We start from the raw sequence: 18,404 nt of genomic DNA, 5'->3' as shown, positions 1-18,404 counted from the left end.
GTTCCAGTCCAGAGCTCGTCTTTATAAGATGCACCTGAAACAGACAAGACTCATTCTAACTTTTCCATTCAGAACTAGATTTCTCAGAGCCCCGTCCGGTCCTGTCGCCCCACCCCCACCACCCATCCCAAAGCCTCAGAGAACCTTGGTCTGTGAGACCCGGATCTGTGGGAGTTCACGCTGAGCCTGGAGAGAATTAAATTGCTCACTTGGGTGGATTCCCAGTGTTGCCCCCGCAGTAGGTGTGTGGCTCGAGCCGTGAATGGTGGTGGGGGTTTGTTCCTTATTCCTAAGAATAATGGGGAGCAACTGAACATCTAAGCAGGACTGGGATATGGTGAGGTCCGTGCTGTGAAGATTGCCCTGGCCACAGTGTACAAACGTGACAAGAAGGGGGACAGTGAGAGTCCAGGGGTCCCAGGGAGAGAGAAGAGGTCAAGGAAAGTTAGCACTCCCCATTGCTCATGTGCAGAAACAGAAAGTGAAGAAAGACGCTGCTAGGATGTTTGGATCGAGTAAAGGAATGATTGACATCACAAGCATCAAGTTTAGTGGGGGCGGGGCGGGGCTGGGTGGTGTTAGCCGATGAAATCAATTTTATTGTGCTGGGTTTGAGGTGTCTTGGACACCCGGATCGAGCTGTCCTAGGTGGTCAGATGTTATAATGCAGGGATCTGGGCTGGAAAGAGGAATGTGAAATGAAGAGAATTGTGGGAGGCTGGCTTTGAGGACAGTCACTGCAGTGGGGGTTCGATGAGGTTCCAGAGAATGTGTGAAGGAGGCAGAGGACAGCCCAGGACCCTGGGGAGCAGGCAGAGAGACACATGGACCAAGGCCGGCTGGGGACACCGGAGCATGGTCCTGGGAGATAGCGCCTGAAGGAAGAGGTGGGGCCTGTTCAAGTGGAGAAACTGCCACTGGGTTTCACACAAGGAGGGCCTTGGAGAACTTGGCTGGCTCGTTCTTAGGGTTACAGTGGTTTAGGTAGAAGCCAAACTCGGTCTTGTTTCCCTTCCCTGTTCTCAACTCCTCCCCACTCCCAGTTCCTTGAATCCTTTTCTGTGTCTCCGCAGCTGCCGTCTACACCTGGTGGCTCCACTCCATCCTCTTCCTTCATCTCCTGCTCCCTGTCCTTTCGGTCCTTCCCAGCCACACTCTGGAAACAACTTACTTCTCTTATTGCTTAAATGGAATGGTCTTCTTATTTTCGCCCCCTGCCCCACAGCTTATAAGCAACTGTTGCCTTCCTTCTTCCAAAATAGAACTCCTGCCTCCCGCCCATCATCTCTCATCTGACAGTTGCGGTTGCCTCTTACTGGTGTTGCCAAATTGAGCAAGTAGAAATTCAGGGCACCCAGCTATATTTGAATTTTGGATATACTACAAACAAGTTTTTAGTAGAAGTGTTTCCTTGTATATTACCTGGCAACCCTACTTTTATCTCTCTCCCTCTTATTTGGTTTCTACTCTCCAGGCTCCACAGAGTTGAAAGAGCCAATGGGATACATTTATTTTTGCATTTTTTTATTATGGTCAAATATACATGGCATAGAATTTACCATTTTAATCATTTAGCCAAGTTCAGTGGCATTGAGCATTCTTGTATTCTCTTTTCAATCTCATCAAGCTCTTACCGGGTTCTCCTATTATTAGTTTGCAGAGTGGAAAACTTGAAATTCTGAGCAGAAACTTGCCCCCAAGTTATATAAACCCATGTCACCTCATCCTGAAGTCTCTAATCTATAGTCACAACTGTCCAACTATCTTCTGAAGTGTCCCTGATCATCTCTCTACTTCCTGCTAATCCTAATTATGTATTCACATCGTGGCTGGCTTATTTGAGGTTGGATTGGGGAGCAGCTTGCCAGGGAAGAAGGGATTTGATCACTCGCCGATGCTCTGGTCCTGCTCCTGTGTGTATCCCCACTCCCATCCAGCGAGCCAGCACCAGCTGCCAAACCCTTGCTTTGGTCACAAGCCACACAGGTGTGGGAGACGAGTACCGGCCAGTCTCCCTGAGCAAGTAGCTGGCTTCTGCTCCCACGGTCCTACAGCTGGGAGCTTCCAGGGTAGTTGTGTTTTTTAACTGCGGTAATATACATAAATAAAAGTTACCATTTAAGCCACGTTTAAGTGTACATGTCAGTAGCATTAAGACTATTCACGTTTTTATGCATTCATCAGCACCGTCCATCTCCAGAACTCTTCCTCTTGCAAACTGAAACCCTGTACCCATTCAACAACTCCCCATCCTCCCTCCCGCCACGCCTTTGCAACCACCGTTCTACTTTCTGCCTCTATGAATTTAACTATGCTAAGTATCGCATATGGGTGGAATTATATAGTATTTGTCCTTTTGTGACTTGCTTATTTCATTCGGCATAATGTCCTCGTTTTATGCATGTTGCAGCATGTGCCAAAATTTCATTTCTTTTGCCCTAGCTGGTTTGTCTCAGTAGATAGAGCATTGGCCCGTGGACTGAAGGGCCCTGTGTTCAATTCCGATCAAGGGCATATGCCTTGGTTGCAGGCTCAATCCTGGGGCAGTTGGGGCACGGGCACGATGCAACCAATCGATATGTCTCATCGATGTTTCTTTCTCTCTGGCTCTCTCCCTGCCTTTGACTCTCTCTAAAAATCAGTGGAAAAATACCCTCGGGTGAGGATTAACAGAACAAAACAAAAAGATTTTTTTAAAATTTCATTTCTTTTTATGGCCAAATAATATTTCATTGTATGTATATAGCACATTTTGTTTATCTGATCATCCATGGATGGACACTCGGGTTCCTTCCACCTTTGGCTGTTATGACTAATGCTTCTGTGAACAGGTGTGTATAAAAGCCTGTTAGGTATTCTATAAGTATCTGCTTTCAATTCTTTTGGGTATATACAAGAAGTGGAATTGATGGACCATATGATAAACCTATGCTTAATTTTTTAGGAACACCCACTTTGTTTTCCATGGTGGTTGCACCATTTTACATTCCCATCAACAGTGCATAAGGGTTTTTTATTTCTCCACATTCTCGCCAACACTTGTTATTTTCTGTTTTGTTTTGTTTGTTTGTTTTTATAATAGCCATTATAATGAGTGTATAGTGGTCCAATAAGTTTTTGCAAGAGAAAGTCTGTAGGAATTAGTTGACAAATTTTTCTTCCTTTTCTGCTAAGGAAGGTGAATCTATTTAATGAAACTTACTGATTAAAATATGATTATTCAGTGAAGCTGTCTCTATGGAAATTGTGTTCCCCTGAGGCACTGTGGGGTCCTTACATGCTGTTGGCTTGATTAAGTTTTGACCAGACACAGAAACCTCACCAAATTTGTATGTGCCAAACTCTGCCCTCAACTTTGATCCATGAAGTAATGACAGACTGCAGACTTTAACTTGGCCACATTTTAAATTACCTACTTTTCTTATTTCTGTTTCCCTTCCTTTTTCCTGCCATCAACTTGTGAGCATTCCACTGTTTGTTCCTCTTTATAAAAGAAAAAGCCAGCATGGATGAATGGTTAAGCATAAATGGTGGGACGAGTCAGGTGCCTGGCAAAGTAATCAGCCAGTGCATAGTAACTATCATCATCACTATCATCATCAAAGTAATAGACTTTATTGTTTTGTTTAGAAAAGAGGAATAAAGAAGAATGGCATAATAACCCAAGAAAGCTAAAAAAACAAAATTTTTAAGAAATTTGGACCCCCAAAACCACAAGGAATGAGTTCCTCTTCCATCCCTTCCTCCATCCAAATTATGGATTAAAGAGTGTAGGGATGCCCTGGCCAGTGTGACTCAGTTGGTTGAACATCATCCATGCACCAAAAGATTGCAGGTTCCATCCCGGGTGAAGGCATATGCCTGGGTTGCAAGCCGGATCCCCAGGAGGGGGTGGTGCAGCAGGCATCTGATGATGTTACACTCCCGTATCAACGTTTCTCTCTCTTACTCTCCCTTCTTCTCTCTCTAAAAATCAATAAGAAAAAATGTTCAAGAGTGTAAGGATGAAGTATGAATATCAATGAATATTAATAGATAGGAAAGTGCTTCTATAAGAACTGCCAAGTGCTATAGAACAAATGCTGTTGTACTTGGAGTACAGAGATGTGTTCTTTCTTAAACTTTCTTTATATTCTATTTTTCTGTTGTCATTAAATGGCCTAAGTCAGTTTGCAATTGGGCTCAGGGGCTCCCTGTTATTAAGAAGACTTCAGAGAGACTCTAGGTTCCACCCAGTTGCTACTCACTTATTCCGTTCCCATTTATTAATATCACTATCGTTATATCATAGCCTTCCTAGGGCTTTTTAAAAGTAATTAATTATTTGAATTCTACTTTTCCCAAGTTTAGGAAGGAAATACATATCTAGAAAATGAGATAAACAATGCCTAATAGGACAGGTAAAGCAACAAGGAAAACAGATTTTTATTCTTTCCTGCCTGTTGGCAGGTTTCTTGTTTAATTTCACTCGTGACTTGTCTAGATGACAAATCTTTTCCAACCAGCCAGTTCTAAGGCAGGTTGAGTTTTCAGTTCCAGTTTCTCATTTAGGCTGGAGTTTCCTGGGGTCGTTGTTAGCTTTGCTTGAGGGCTCCCATTGAGTCCCCTCAGTTAAGTTCCTTTTATTCCTTCAGTCCCTCCATCATCTGACTCAAGTGTGGCTTCTCATTAAAATAAGAAGTAACTCACTAGGCAAGATAGCCTGTTACTTGCCAGTTTCTCAGAAAAGTGATACTCATTGGGATGAGCACAAGAACACTAAAACAAGACTTGCAGAGCAAGGCCGTCCACAGACATGTTGTTATTTGTCCAAAGCATCCCTCAAGTTCTCCAGGGAAACCAGCCCTCTGTGTGCTGAGCAAACCTTTCAAAGTGCATGTGCCTAGGAAAGGCGGCTACAGGTAGCTCAGGGCTTCTGGTTGAGCTTCCGAGAAGAACGGGAAAGGATGAGTGACCTCTATCGCCATCACTAGCAACAAGTCACTTACAAGAGGTATTATTTACAAGCTCTGTCTTGGTGTGTAAAACATGGTGAAGATTTTGTTCTCCAGAGTTGTATTCCATATAAAGTCAGTCTAATATATATATATCCAAAGGCTGTCATTGTTAGGTATTTCCTGCTCCACACATAACCGTACTGCGAACCCCAGTTGATCACTGGCAACTCACTTCTCAATAAACATATGTGAGTGAAGCTGTGGTTCCTTGGGAGGGAGGGACCTCTGTTGCCTTCCTCCCAGCAGTGCAGGCAGGGCTGAGACTGCTCATGCCATATACTAATTTGGGGGATAGGAACATAGACTTTCTATTTAACCTTAAACAACTTAAGTTCAACTTAAAGGCTTCTGAAAATTTCAGTCTGACTTAATGTTTTTGACCTTATACTCTGGAAAAATACTTATTTGCAAAGTAAATGGGACTCTGTACTTTGTCTTCTGTCCTCACCCTGTCCCCACCCATAATAAGCTTGTGTGTGTGGTGTGCGTGTGTGTGTGTGTGTGAGCGAGAGAGAGAGAGAGAGAGAGAGAGAATGATGAGCAGAGGGAACAGATGCAATAATGCTTTACAAAATGTTGGGGTTCTGAAAACTTTCCATCAGTTTATATGTATTTCTGTGTGTGTGTGTGTGTGTGTGTGTGTGTGTGTGTGTGTGTGTAAAATCATGCATATACTGAAAAATAGATACACACTGGCAACACGCCCATGTAGAGTGTGTCTGCCATGGTCCCCTGGGGTTCTGATGAGGGACTGAAATCCATCCCTGACCAGTTTGCCCACCAGCCACGACAGCTGGGTCACCTCCACCTGGAGGAAGTGGTGCCTTCTCCTAATTTGTTGTGAGCTCTGGAGGCTACATCTGTTGGGAGGGTTGACACTTCCTATTTCACAGCAGTGGTGGGAGAGGCAGGCCTGCGCGTTGGGGTCAGATGTTCGGTAATAAGTACCTTACTTCTCTCTCTGGTCACACATGTTTTTTTAGCCCCGACCCTTCTCAGACTTGCAGAGGCTGGTGGCAGGCACCTGGTGGCCGCTCCTTCTCTTCGCACAGCACCTTTGAAAGGCCTCTCGGGGAGACTTGCATGGCACGAGGCTGGGAGTCTACTTATTTACCCCTGATAAGATCAGGTCGCCTTTTAACTCAGGAAACATCATTTTTAAAAAAATGTTTTTATTGATTTTCAGAGAGCGAGGAAGGGAGAAGGATAGAGAGAAAGAAACATAAATGAGAGAGGATTGGCTGCCTCCTGCACACCCTCTACTGGGGATCCAACCCACAAGCAAGGCATGTGCCCTGACGAGGAATCAAACCAGCAACCTCTTGGTCCCTGGGTCGAAGCTCAACCACTGAGCCATACCGGTGGGGGCAGGAAACATCGTTGTTGTTGTTTTTTAATATCTTCTCTGTGCCTGGGACTTTCACTTGGTACTAGATACCTGGAATTTCACCAGAACCCTTGTGGGTTACTGGCTCAGGCTGGGATCCCAGCAGCTCAGTCTCTTACCAGTGGTTCCTCTCTGTCCTTACACACACACACACACACACACACAGATACACACATACACACGTACACACACACCATCAAAGGGAGAAAATGTCGTCATCATATATTTCCACTGAAGGTACAGAAAGGGGAACTAAGAAATGTATGTTCGCCGTGCTGTTTGAGCTGAAGAACACGAGAAATGCAAAGCACATCTAAACCTAAATCAGCTCACTTTACACCAGGAGTACAAAACTCGCTCTGCCTGCAGTGCTGACAATTATTAGATGAAGTGGCTTGGGGGAGGAAGAAGGTATTCCATGGAAGAAAAGTTGGTCTTGGATTTCATTAGCCAGAGTGGTCTCTGATTTCTTCCTGCTCTTACAATTTAGAACTGGATATACTTTAGCCAAAGTAAATACAACCAAAAAAAAGATTAAGGTTAAAAAAATAAATAAACCAAGAAAGAACAATACCTACATATCAGGGAAAGAATAATCCTATATAATAAAAGCCCAATATGCTAAGTGTCCAGTCGTCCATTCAATCAATTAAAGCATAATATTCTAATGATATGTTAAGTCGGCTCAACTGCTCACTATGATGTGCACTGACCACCAGGGGGACAGATGTGCTGATTGGTAGGTTAGCTTGCTGCTGGGGTACGGCTGATTGGGACTGAAAGTGACAGGCCAGACACGACCTGGAGCCCTCCCGCATGTCCCTCCCCACCCCACCCCATCCCCAGCTGGCCAACTTCCTGTGTCCCTCCCTGGCCCCGATTGTGCACCAGGGGGTCCCTCGGCCCAGCCTGCACCATCTCACAATCCGGGGCACCTCGGGGGATGTCAGAGAGCCAGTTTTAGCCCGATCCTGCAGGCCCCCCCCACTGGTGCACGAATTCATGCACCTGGTCCTCTAGTTTTTATATAAGAAGAGAGCTGTAGTCTTTTGTGGCTTCACTTTAAAAGTAAGTCATATCTGAAAGCTGTAATTTTGTTCCCATGTCTATTATTTATTCAATTGGTGAATGCTAGTGTTTTGAATCCTAGTCTTGGTGAATACTGCTATTATTGTTTGGAATATGAGCTCCTTAAAGGACTCAGATGTGGAAAAGGAAGCCAGAATAAACTGGGTCTGCTGTTGTTTCAGAGAATCGTTTTTAAAAACACATTCAGGTTTGTGTAAATGCAGAACTGGGGTAGGTGTAATTAAAACTTTACAAGTTCCCAAAACAGTTTTCTTTTTTTATCTTCACTCGAGGATATATTTTTTATTGATTTTAGAGAGAGGGAGAGAAGAACATTGATCACTTGCCTCCCATATGCATCCTGACAGGAGGATATTCCAACCAACTGAGCCACCCAGCCAGGGCCAGAATACTTTTCTTTCTTTCTTTTAATATATTTTATTGATTTTTTACAGAGAGAAAGGAAGAGGGATAGAGAGTTAGAAACATCGATGAGAGAGAAACATCGATCAGCTGCCTCCTACACACTCCCCACTGGATAGTTGTCCAAAACCAAGGTACATGCCCTTGACCGGAATCGAACCTGGGACCCTTCAGTCCGCAGGCCAACGCTCTATCCACTGAGCCAAACCGGTTAGGAAAGAACACTTTTCTTAATAAGCTGATCATTCAAATCCATCACCAAGAACGAGCGAGATGTGGGTCCTTGGTCCCATGTCTTTGAGGCTCTTGCGGGACCACTAGCACATATCTGTGTGCGTCAGTCAGCATCCTTAGAGGGGTGTCCAGCACAGGTTCCTGGTTGCTACTGTCAACTGCAATTTCGGGCCCAAATTGGGATTGCAGCCAACTTTGGCTCATTCAGGTTCCTGGTCCAGCTTGTATACAATATTGGAATGTTACATAAGTGTCTAAGGACAGGACTGTGCATACCCTACACCTGTGCTAAGGGGTTTACATTGCTGCCATGATCATAGGTGAGGATCAGGGAGCGCTGGGACCACATACATCAAATAAGAAGGAGTTGGGCCAAGCTTCTTAAAGGAAGTGACCTCTCAGCTGAGCCCTGCAGAGTGAATTGGCCAGGTGTAAGGACAGGTGGGAATGCGCCAACAGAGGGCCTCTTGGTGAATGGGATGATGCTCAACCAACCGAGCCACACCGGCCAGGGCCATCCTGTTCTTGATACCCCAATAACTTATTTGTATTAGCATGTCACTTCCTCCAGCTCTATTTTCTCATTTGTAAAACTGAGATAATGACATCTATCTACCTGCAAGAATTTAGTAGGGTATTAAAAAGATTCTCCACACGTTAGAAAACCTTGAGACAGGTAGCTATTATTTAAAGGATCATGTTGAGACTTGATTACCATCACTGGAGATTTGAGGGCAGTTATTTTAGAAAGGGCTCAAAATGGTGATTGTAATTTATCCAATGTTTTCAAAACTTCAATGATCAGAATAATGGATATGAAAGGATTTCAGGAACTCATCCATTTTTTGGTTTTCCTTGATGGCCTTCTACGATAGTCTACCCTACATTGAAAACTAATGTCTTCTTGTGTTCAGATCGCAGAGGGAATGGCGTACATCGAGAGGAAGAACTACATTCACCGAGACCTGCGAGCAGCTAACGTCCTGGTCTCTGAGTCACTCATGTGCAAAATTGCTGACTTTGGCCTTGCTCGAATAATTGAAGATAACGAGTACACAGCAAGGGAAGGTATGCTAACGATCTCCAGGTGTATTGTTATTGTTTAGTTTTATTTTTCTCTGTTTTTAACAACGTAGTTACAATAGTCACCACTAATAAAACGAACTCATTTGGTAGACTAGTCTAAATTTATATATATAAAAGCCAAGCGACCAGAATGCCGAATGGGGCGGGCCAGCCAGACCCCACCCGTGCACGAATTCATGTACTGGGCCTCTACTGTATCATAATTGCTGTTTGTGATTCTAATACTTGTTTGAAAAAATTACTCTCTTGATTAACTCCACATGATACTTTTGTAACATTTACAAATGCTATCTATCCTTTGTATTTCAAGTAAGGAAAGCAAAACTAAAAGAGATTTGGTCAGGTCAAGATCCTTTGTTTATAGTATATGTTAAAGTTTTTCATCCATATAATGAAGTACACTTTCTTTACTGTATAGAGAAAATGTTTGCAACAGTAATTTTATAGTCTATATTCTGGCCTTTTAATTGCAAATTAAAACCTGGAAATTATTACACACATAGAAGTAAATATAATGCTACAAAAATACACTCCCTTACTTTCCCACATTTCATTCTATAAACATGAATCCAAAATGCACAGAAAGGCATACATGTCCCACTTCCTGGCACATCGCTCTATGGAGGGCCACGTCTGGAGTCGCACTGGCTTTTCCTGTTCAAGACTCGTCCATGTCGCTGACGATCTGAGGGTTCTGAAGGTCTCCCTCACGAACATTGAGTGAATACCTTTGCAGTGCTTTCTCTCTTCCGAAAGAGCCAAGCACCTTCTTGACATTCCTAAGAGTTATTAAACAAGGATTGTTTTCCTGTTAGCTACATGTGTGTTATTTCTGGGAAGCATCTGCAGGACTTACAGGGTGACCGACAGATGGAAAACATCGCTTTGATTTGTGTAGCATCTCTTTCTTCCATCTTGTTTAAGGTGGTTTTCCTCCTGCCTCAATCCTCTGTTCTCTCAGGTGGTTTATTACTCACCTTGACCTTAATTATCCTCAACAAAAAGGCAGGTGAAGGAGAACAGTTTGAGGAAACGCAGTTTAAAAAGTAGTAGCGAAAATGTAGTGAGTACAGGGGGGCCTTGACTTACCAGTGTCTCGACTAACGAGTTTTTTGAGATACCAGCCGTCTCTGGGCTGATTTTTTGCATTGAGTTGACAGAGTAATTTGAGTTAACAAGCTCCTTAACGAGCTCCGTCTCTAAAAGAATTAAACTCGTAAGTTAAGGCCCCACTGTATATGTAGTGTGGCAGGCACTATTCTAAGTACTTTTCATACATTATCTCATTGATCTTTACAATAATGCTACGTGATGATGATGATGATGATGATGTCATGGTGAGGGTGATTTCTGCCTTATAGATGAGAAAACCAAGAGGTCCAGCAGCTTCTGAGGTCCCACAGTAAGTGGTAGAGCCAGGTTTCAAACCCAGGAGATCTAGCTTCAAAACACATGAGCTAGAATTTATTCCACTGGTTTTGTTGAATTTCACAGGCCTAGAGTCTCATGAAAATAACTGTTCTCATGAATGAGACAGGTGGCTTGGTGCAGAGAGCTCGGGTTCTAGAATCAAACAGTAATGCAGTTTGCCTTTCATTGGTATTCACCTGTGCCAAGCACACAGCTCAACTGGGGAGGTTCAGTTGTTTCCTCATTTTACAGATGGAGGTGCCAGGAAGGCACAAAGGCAGCAGTGATTTGCGGGCGTCATAGCACACTGGAATCAGCAGAATCTGATTCAAACCCCAGCCAAGCCCCCCCCAACCCCCGCCCCACACCTGGACTGCTGCCCCAAGGGCGGGGGTGGGGGGTTTAAGGCTGGAATGTGCTACAGTGAGTGCACCACACACACGAGCTGCTCTGTGGGGCTTTCTTCTGCCCTTTTTATTCTTATTCTGATTTCCAAGTTTGGTCTGACACCACAAAAAAACTATAAAGCAAAGACATAAGAAGGCAAACATGTTTTTAAAAATGTTTAATTGTTGGTGGAAACCCCTAGCCTGAGCCCCTACCTTCCTCAAGGTGGCCTGAGGGTCCTCGGGCCAGGCTTGCCTCTCAGGTGACCTGGTGGCGAGGTGTCCCTTAAGCTCACCAGCTTCTGAGGAGAAGCCTAGCATCACCACCGTCTCGTTCAGGGCAGATTACCATCCTACCCGATTTCTAAAAGCCTAATGTTTGGTTCCATCAAAGGAAGACATGAGACATAAAGCCTGGAGTAGCACCTGACGTTCCTTCTGGTACAGGCTTAAGAGCTTTATCCACAGGAACATGTACATCAAGATGTATTTATATTCCATATAAACATAATTTGGGTTAATTATTAGAGAAAATGTAAACACTAAAGATATATTCAGGGTGGGGCAAAAGTAGGTTTACAGTTGTTCATGTGGGAAAATAATATAATAAATAATAAATAACTGTGTTTCACATACTCACAACTGTAAACCTACTTTTGCCCCACCCTGTATATGTTTAGGGGCCGTTATTGAGGGGCAAAGGAACAATCTAAGAAGAAATGCCTTTACATTCTGCGGCGCGTGCGTGTGTGGTTAAGGTGGGCTGGTTAGGATATCTCTGGGAGGAGACACAAGAAACTTTGCTTCTTCACAGGGAAATGCCCAAATGGGAAACAGAGGAGGGAGGCCAACATTTTAAGTAGAACATTTTGTGTCATCTCTGTTTTGTACTGTGTGTGTTACCTATTCAAAAGAAATATAGATATATAATTTTCTCAAGAGAAGGAAATTAATTATGAGGGTCACATGGCCATGACCTTTTTGTGTCAGCTCAGAGGCCCAAGTAAGACACCTGTGTCTTCTCTCTTAGGTGCTAAATTCCCCATCAAGTGGACCGCTCCAGAAGCAATCAACTTTGGATGTTTCACTATTAAGTCTGATGTGTGGTCCTTCGGAATTCTCCTGTATGAAATCGTCACTTATGGGAAAATTCCTTATCCAGGTATCCTTCATTTACCTTTTTCCATTCAAGTGGTACCTATGACAAAACGGCCTAAGGCAGACCTGGCCGGTGTGGCCCTGTTGAACGTCAACCTATGAACCAGCAGGTCACGGAGCACCTGCCAGGCGGTCTCTAGGTACAGTCCTGTCTGTGGCCACCCACCTCACTCTGCATGTATGATAACATGTGGAGCCGCCCAGGTGCAGTTGATGGGATGGCACGTCTTGCTGTCCCTTTCTGGTAGGAACTGTAGTTTCACGCTCCTCCTCTTGGCTCAGACCACTTCTGCCTCTGGCTGACAGGTGTCTCCTGGTTCACCAAAGATAGACTTTAAGTTTCTGTTTCTTGTTCTTTTGAGGGACGGATACATTAAAGAGGAAAAAAGGCGCCGAAACCGGTTTGGCTCAGTGGATGGAGCGTCGGCCTGCGGACTGAAGGGTCCCGGGTTCGATTCCGGTCAAGGGCATGTGCCTGGGTTGCGGGCACATCCCCGGTGGGAGATGTGCAGGAGGCAGCTGATTGATGTCTCTCTCATCGATGTTTCTAACTCTCTGTCTCTCTCCATTCCTCTCTGTAAAAAATCAAAAAAAAAAATTTTAAAAAAAAAAAAGAGGAAAAAAGGAGATGAAGCCAATGGTCCTTAACTTCACTATCTTAAAAGCAAAACTGTAATAATAAATATTTATATGTGAATTTCTAAAGTAACTAGAGGGGATTTTGTGGTTGGCGTTTTGTTTTGCTTTGCTCTTATTAAGAGAAAGGAGGCTCGAAAAATGACAAAGTTTTCTGAAGCATCTTGTCTTTTCCGGCCGTTTCTTACCAGATATATGCAGCATCTCGGTGCCCACTGTGAATCAGAGCCAGGAAACACATCCTGCTGCAAATCATGCTCACCCGGGTGGCAGCAGTGCTCAGGAAAAACTCCTTTGCCCTTTTGGAAACATTATTGGGTGGGAGACTGTGGTCCTGTGGTAGCTGGTACTTCTTCCCTCTCACACACACAGAGGGCCCCTTCGTCTTTAAAGATGTCAGCGTTGCTGGAGCTGCTGGGCTGCCATCTCCTGTCGCTGACCCCTTATTCCTTCCTAATCTCTGCTCTGCGGCATTTTTCTCCTTCCTGTGCTCCTTCGTCAACCTTTAGTCTTTGCTAATTCCGACCTACTCCAGATATCACTTCCGGCTCCCACCCACTTCCCTATCCTGGGGGCATCTTCCCCACTGGGCTGTGTGCCATTTGAGAACAAGCCTCTGTCATCATCTTCTTTTTGTGTCTCAGAGTTTAGTGCTAGCTCATCACCCATAGTAAGTACTCAATAAATGCTCGTTCAGAGAATGAAAGACGAAATATGAAAGTGCTTGCCTTTTAAGATCACCAGCCAACGGGTGTTTGCTGTCTTGACCTAACATTAACAGACTAATTACCAAGTATCATCTTGACTCTTAAAGTCTGGTGGAAGTCTCCTTCCCACTCTTTCTTTCTTCTGTAAGACTCGTCATTCAATTGCTTTATTTTGTTTATTGGTTTACTTGTGCATAAAAAGATAGACTCCAGATTTCCTTCTTTCTATTCCTCTTATCAAGTCAAATCACCAAGCAGGATGGAGCATGCCTGGCTTTTTCTGCATCTTTGAGAGAGTTCTTCAGCATTAGGAGAATTCATGAGAACAGGGAAGAACAGTCTGCAGTGGGGTTAGGGGCCCACTTCTGTGGACACATTCTGACCTTTATGCCATTGGAGGTTCTCCGGGAAGGAAGTGAAAGATACTCCTAACCAAGTGTACAGGTCCAGTTGCTTTTCTATCCTGCATTTTAGTCCTCCCACCAGGATCCCTGACTGACACCCAACCCCCATGTAGAAGTAAACACAGAGATTTCCCCTGAAAGTTATTCAAGTGAGCTTGGCTAGTTTCAAGAGCCAACGCAGTGCCAAAGCCACACACAAAAGAGCCCCAAGTAAAGAAAGTGATGCAGATTGGCCCCTTGGCTTCAAGCAGTGAGAATGTTCCAGTTAGAACATTCCAGTTACACAAATATTTGAAGATGGTATTTCAGAAATTGACATGAGAAAAAATAATTCACCATCTAAACAACCAAATGGGTGGTGACCCATAATTTGGAAAACACTGCTTAGAGACTAAATTCAAAAGAAGGTTGTGTCCCAGATCTAATAAAAGACATTTCTCCTAATTTTCTAGCTAACTTTTAGTCTTCCCAGTGACCACTAGTGGTAAAAGCTATGGCTGTGGGAAGGAGAGAGCTGTGGAAGGGAAATTGGTTGTGATGAATGGAGTTCCGCATAGGCCAGGCAGTGTGCACATTCTGCATGGAACTCGGCTCCTCTCTAGAGGAGTTCATAGCTCTGCAGAATAAGGTACACACAAAGCAGGCAAAACATACAGACTGGGTACATGATGTAACCCAAACCACTACATGAGCTCGGTCCTCTGTCCCGGTTTTAATAATGGAAGAAAATGTTATAAAAATGATTTTTTTTTCCTTAAAACTATTTCCAATAACAGAGACTGGAAGTTCAGTTTCTGAACTGTCGTAAGACATTTGACCATATTAAAAGCCATCCTCCATTCTCACTCCTCTCAGAGCTCAGTAAATGAACACCTAGTTCCCTCACAGGGTTTGAGAATACACACCTTCCAGATAATTTGGACATAATCAGTTGGCTTAGCTGACTTAAGGATCCTGATTTCTTTAAGTAAACTTACAATGAAAAGCTGATTTTTAGAAATATTGGTATGAAGTAATGTATGTGCAAATGATTTTTATGATGTATTACAGGTAGACGCTGGAAAAATACAAAAGAAATTAGGATTGAGGGTTAGGGCTTGAGTAGTTCATTTCCAAAGGTCAGGCAAGCCCAGTATCCTTTTGTCATGAAAGAGAACTTCCTTTGTCTTCTACTTACCACATTTGCCTGTTTTCCCTTTGGCAAAATTAAAGCTGTCTTGATCATCTTTATACTAAAATTGACATTTTTCAGTTGCCTGTGGAAATTTTCTCAGCCTTCATATCAGTTTCTTAGGGCATCCGTACCGATGCCACAGTCTGAGATCAGGGTGTGGGCAGGTTTGGTTTCTCCTGTGGCTTCTCCTTGGTCATAGATGGCCACCTTCACACTGTCCTCACATGGCCTCTCCTCTGTGCACACGCATCCCCAGCCTCTCTCTGTGTCCCGCTCTCCTCTTGTAAGGACACCAGTTGCCCTTGGGTGGGGCCCACTCTAAAGGCCTCGTTTGAATGTGATGACCTCTTTAAAGGCCTTATTTCTAAATACAGTCACAATCCGGGGTATTGTGGGCTAGGATCCCAACATACATGTTTGCAGGGGGCATGGTTCGTCCCCTCACAGCCTCTAGAGCTGGCTTCAGTAATGCATGTGGGATGTGGGTAGCAAGATCACTGCAGTGCTTACTCCCCAGTCAGGGAAATTAATGGTCTGGCATTTGTTTGTTTGTTTGTTTGTTTTAGGGAGAACGAATGCGGACGTGATGACCGCACTGTCACAGGGCTATAGGATGCCCCGCATGGAGAACTGCCCGGACGAGCTCTACGAGATCATGAAAATGTGCTGGAAAGAAAAGGCAGAAGAGAGGCCCACGTTTGATTACTTGCAGAGCGTCCTGGATGACTTCTACACCGCCACGGAAGGCCAGTATCAGCAGCAGCCTTAGAACACAGGAAGCCCGGAGCCCCTGGCCGGCAGCCCCTGGTGCACTGGTTTTCATGTGCTCACGTCATCAGCCATCCCTGCTTCCTGGAGTGAGGCTCCATTACTCAGGAAGACACACTCTCTACGTGGAAAAGTATCCTCTTCTCACAGGCTGAGGCCCACAGCTCTGGCCCTGGGCCTGCTCCCAGATGGCCATCCCGCTTTGCTGGACCGACGCCTGAAGACAGCCCTCTGAGAAGAAAACACCGGCTCTGCCCCAGATGCACCCACGTTGGCCTCTTGTTTACAATTGGATGTGAGACTCAAAGGTTCAGAGGCCATTTCAATCAATCCCACCCAGTAGCAGAACTAAGCTCACCTATAAAAGTAAAATAACCCGGTGCCTCTCATGGCACGTGTTTGTATGTTCTCTACGCTTTGGCTTCTCTGTTTAAACATTACTAATCCAACCTGTTAGGTTTTCCCGTGAAGTCAGAAGCTTCAGCGCCTTTCCCAGATTTCCGTGATCACCTCTCCCCCTACATCTGAGCCTGTTCCACATTTCCATCTGGGGAGCCTGCCCAGACCCCCAGATAGGAAGCAGCCACGCTTTTCTGGTCTCTTTCCTGTAGAAGTGTCATTTGTGAGTCACGCAAAGCTGCTGAGTGAAGGAACGTGGGCCTCATCGACTGCCGGGCCTTGCCCAGACCTACCAGGACTACCTTAAGAAGGACTATTTTTAAACGGTCCAGCTTTTCAATTCCACAACTTCCTAGATACAGACTTTCATTGACAATGTAGTTTGGAAGAACAATGCAATTCTAATCTCTGCAGAACTGTATAGGGCCTTAGAAAACATAGGAATTTCCTTTATTGCTTCAAATGATTTGAACATTATTTGAATGATCAAATATTAATGTTAGTTTTACTCAAAGTAAAAACTCCATGTTTGGGGGCTATGTTATGATTCAGCAATTTTCTAAATGGTGTAAGATGTGTGTGAGTCTATTTATACAGAATATGAAGGAAATGAACGACTGAGGAGGCGCCGATGAGTCACTGTAGCAAGGGATACAGGAGGTTTTGTTTACTAAATTTTTCTTACTACTGTAAGCTTTGAATGGAAAATGCTGTGTCACATGTTTCACTTATGCTGTCCTGTATATACCTAATATTTCTATTTTTTGATTTTATTTTAATACACCTGGTCCAATAACAGCTGTTTGTTTTTACTTGTGTCTAAGATTTTCACCTGTTGTCCGTGTAAAAATGAGTACCAGTTGCGGGGGAAATGAGAGGTGATTCCATACGGTTACATGGTTTAAAAGACTTGTACAAGTTCTGCCTCCATCCTTTTAGCAATTTCAGAATGGAGACCTGAAAGGGATGCCTGAACATCCCTTTATGGGGCCAAGTAGGGTTTGTTTTCAACTAGGCTTAGCAGGCACCACTAAAATCTCACCTTGGCTAGACCTTGGGTACCTAGGGGAAGGGATAAATTATTCTACTTTTACCTAACTTTTATCTTCTTTTCCTGTGTGATTTTTTAAAATGTCCTTTCTAAAATATTCTTCAAGTCTTGATTCGCAAGTGCCACATTCACAAAGATAGATTATCATCCTGGAATCTCTGCACAGCTAATCACTTGATTGACAGTGGGGCACCCATCTGTTCCCATCTTCTTTCCCAGTCACATGCATGGCCCAGCATATTATGTGGAGAGAAGGTGTAAAGCATTCCTAAAGCAGAAAGAAGTCTCTAGAATGACTAAATGTATCTTCACCTGGTTTTCCTTCTCTCCACTCTGCTTCCTTTGGACATTTTTACGTTCAGCTTTTCCTCTCAGTCAGGTGTGTGGTCCCTTCCTCAGGTGTCCCCAGCAGTTCGGGCCACGTCACTCACTTCCAGCACGTGCTCCGGCCACAGGGTGCTCAGTGGTCAGCACGCACAGCCTCCTCCTTCGGCCGTGGGAGTCCACCCTCCCCGTGGCTGACAGGCAGAACGAGGGGCTGAGTAGGTTTTGTATAATCTTAGGGTCTCCAGGGGTGTGCAGGATGGTTCACATCATCACAGCTCAGGTCACGAAGCACCTGAAAGAGAGAATGCCTGTTCCCCAAGATCCTGACTCTACTCGCTGTTCCGCAGGGCGGGCGGCCTGGCACGACACTAGAAAAGTGTCCCCCGTGAATATAATGTTTTCTCAGGCTTGAGAGCCACTCCTCTAAGCTTTGACCCCTTTTGCAAAGTTATCTTCTCAAAAGACCAGCCTTCTCTTTCCTCAGATGGTTTGGTCTCCCAAGGGAGGAATAGAGGAGAAAGAGGGAGAAAATGTTTTACCTTTTTCCTTTCTTATGAGCTCGAGGCTCACGGAACTTAAAGTAAAACTTAGAAGCTTCCCACTGGGGTCTTCAGTAGAAAGGGACAGTGACTAGGTGCCAAAGCAGCCCTCCAAGCATGCCTCCCTGGATTCTGCCAGAATCTACTAGAGAAGCACACTGCCCAGGCCTTCTTTTAGGGGAGGGTCTACACCTCGGGAGCCTTGACTCCTGTCCCAAAGTGCACAAGAGGTCAGTAGAAGGAGGATAGG

The 18,404-nt window shown here is 44.4% G+C and overlaps 1 protein-coding gene across 2 annotated transcripts in view; it reads left to right on the top strand.

Annotated features, from left to right (window-relative positions):
* The window catches only part of LYN (LYN proto-oncogene, Src family tyrosine kinase), a 46,600-nt gene extending 29,562 nt beyond the window's left edge, over nucleotides 1-17,038 (top strand). For both annotated transcript variants that reach the window (XM_006769068.2, XM_006769069.2), the window contains exons 10-12: nucleotides 9,024-9,177; nucleotides 12,022-12,153; nucleotides 15,637-17,038. In XM_006769068.2, coding sequence (XP_006769131.2) covers nucleotides 9,024-9,177; nucleotides 12,022-12,153; nucleotides 15,637-15,839 — 489 coding nt within the window. In that variant the 3' untranslated portion in view covers nucleotides 15,840-17,038. The remainder of the gene's footprint in view (nucleotides 1-9,023; nucleotides 9,178-12,021; nucleotides 12,154-15,636) is intronic.
* Nucleotides 17,039-18,404: the final 1,366 nt, after the last annotated feature.

Source organism: Myotis davidii, unplaced genomic scaffold (assembly GCF_000327345.1).
Source record: "Myotis davidii unplaced genomic scaffold, ASM32734v1 scaffold1, whole genome shotgun sequence".
Classification (NCBI taxonomy): domain Eukaryota; kingdom Metazoa; phylum Chordata; class Mammalia; order Chiroptera; family Vespertilionidae; genus Myotis; species Myotis davidii.
This window is presented reverse-complemented; position numbering and strand designations above follow the sequence as displayed.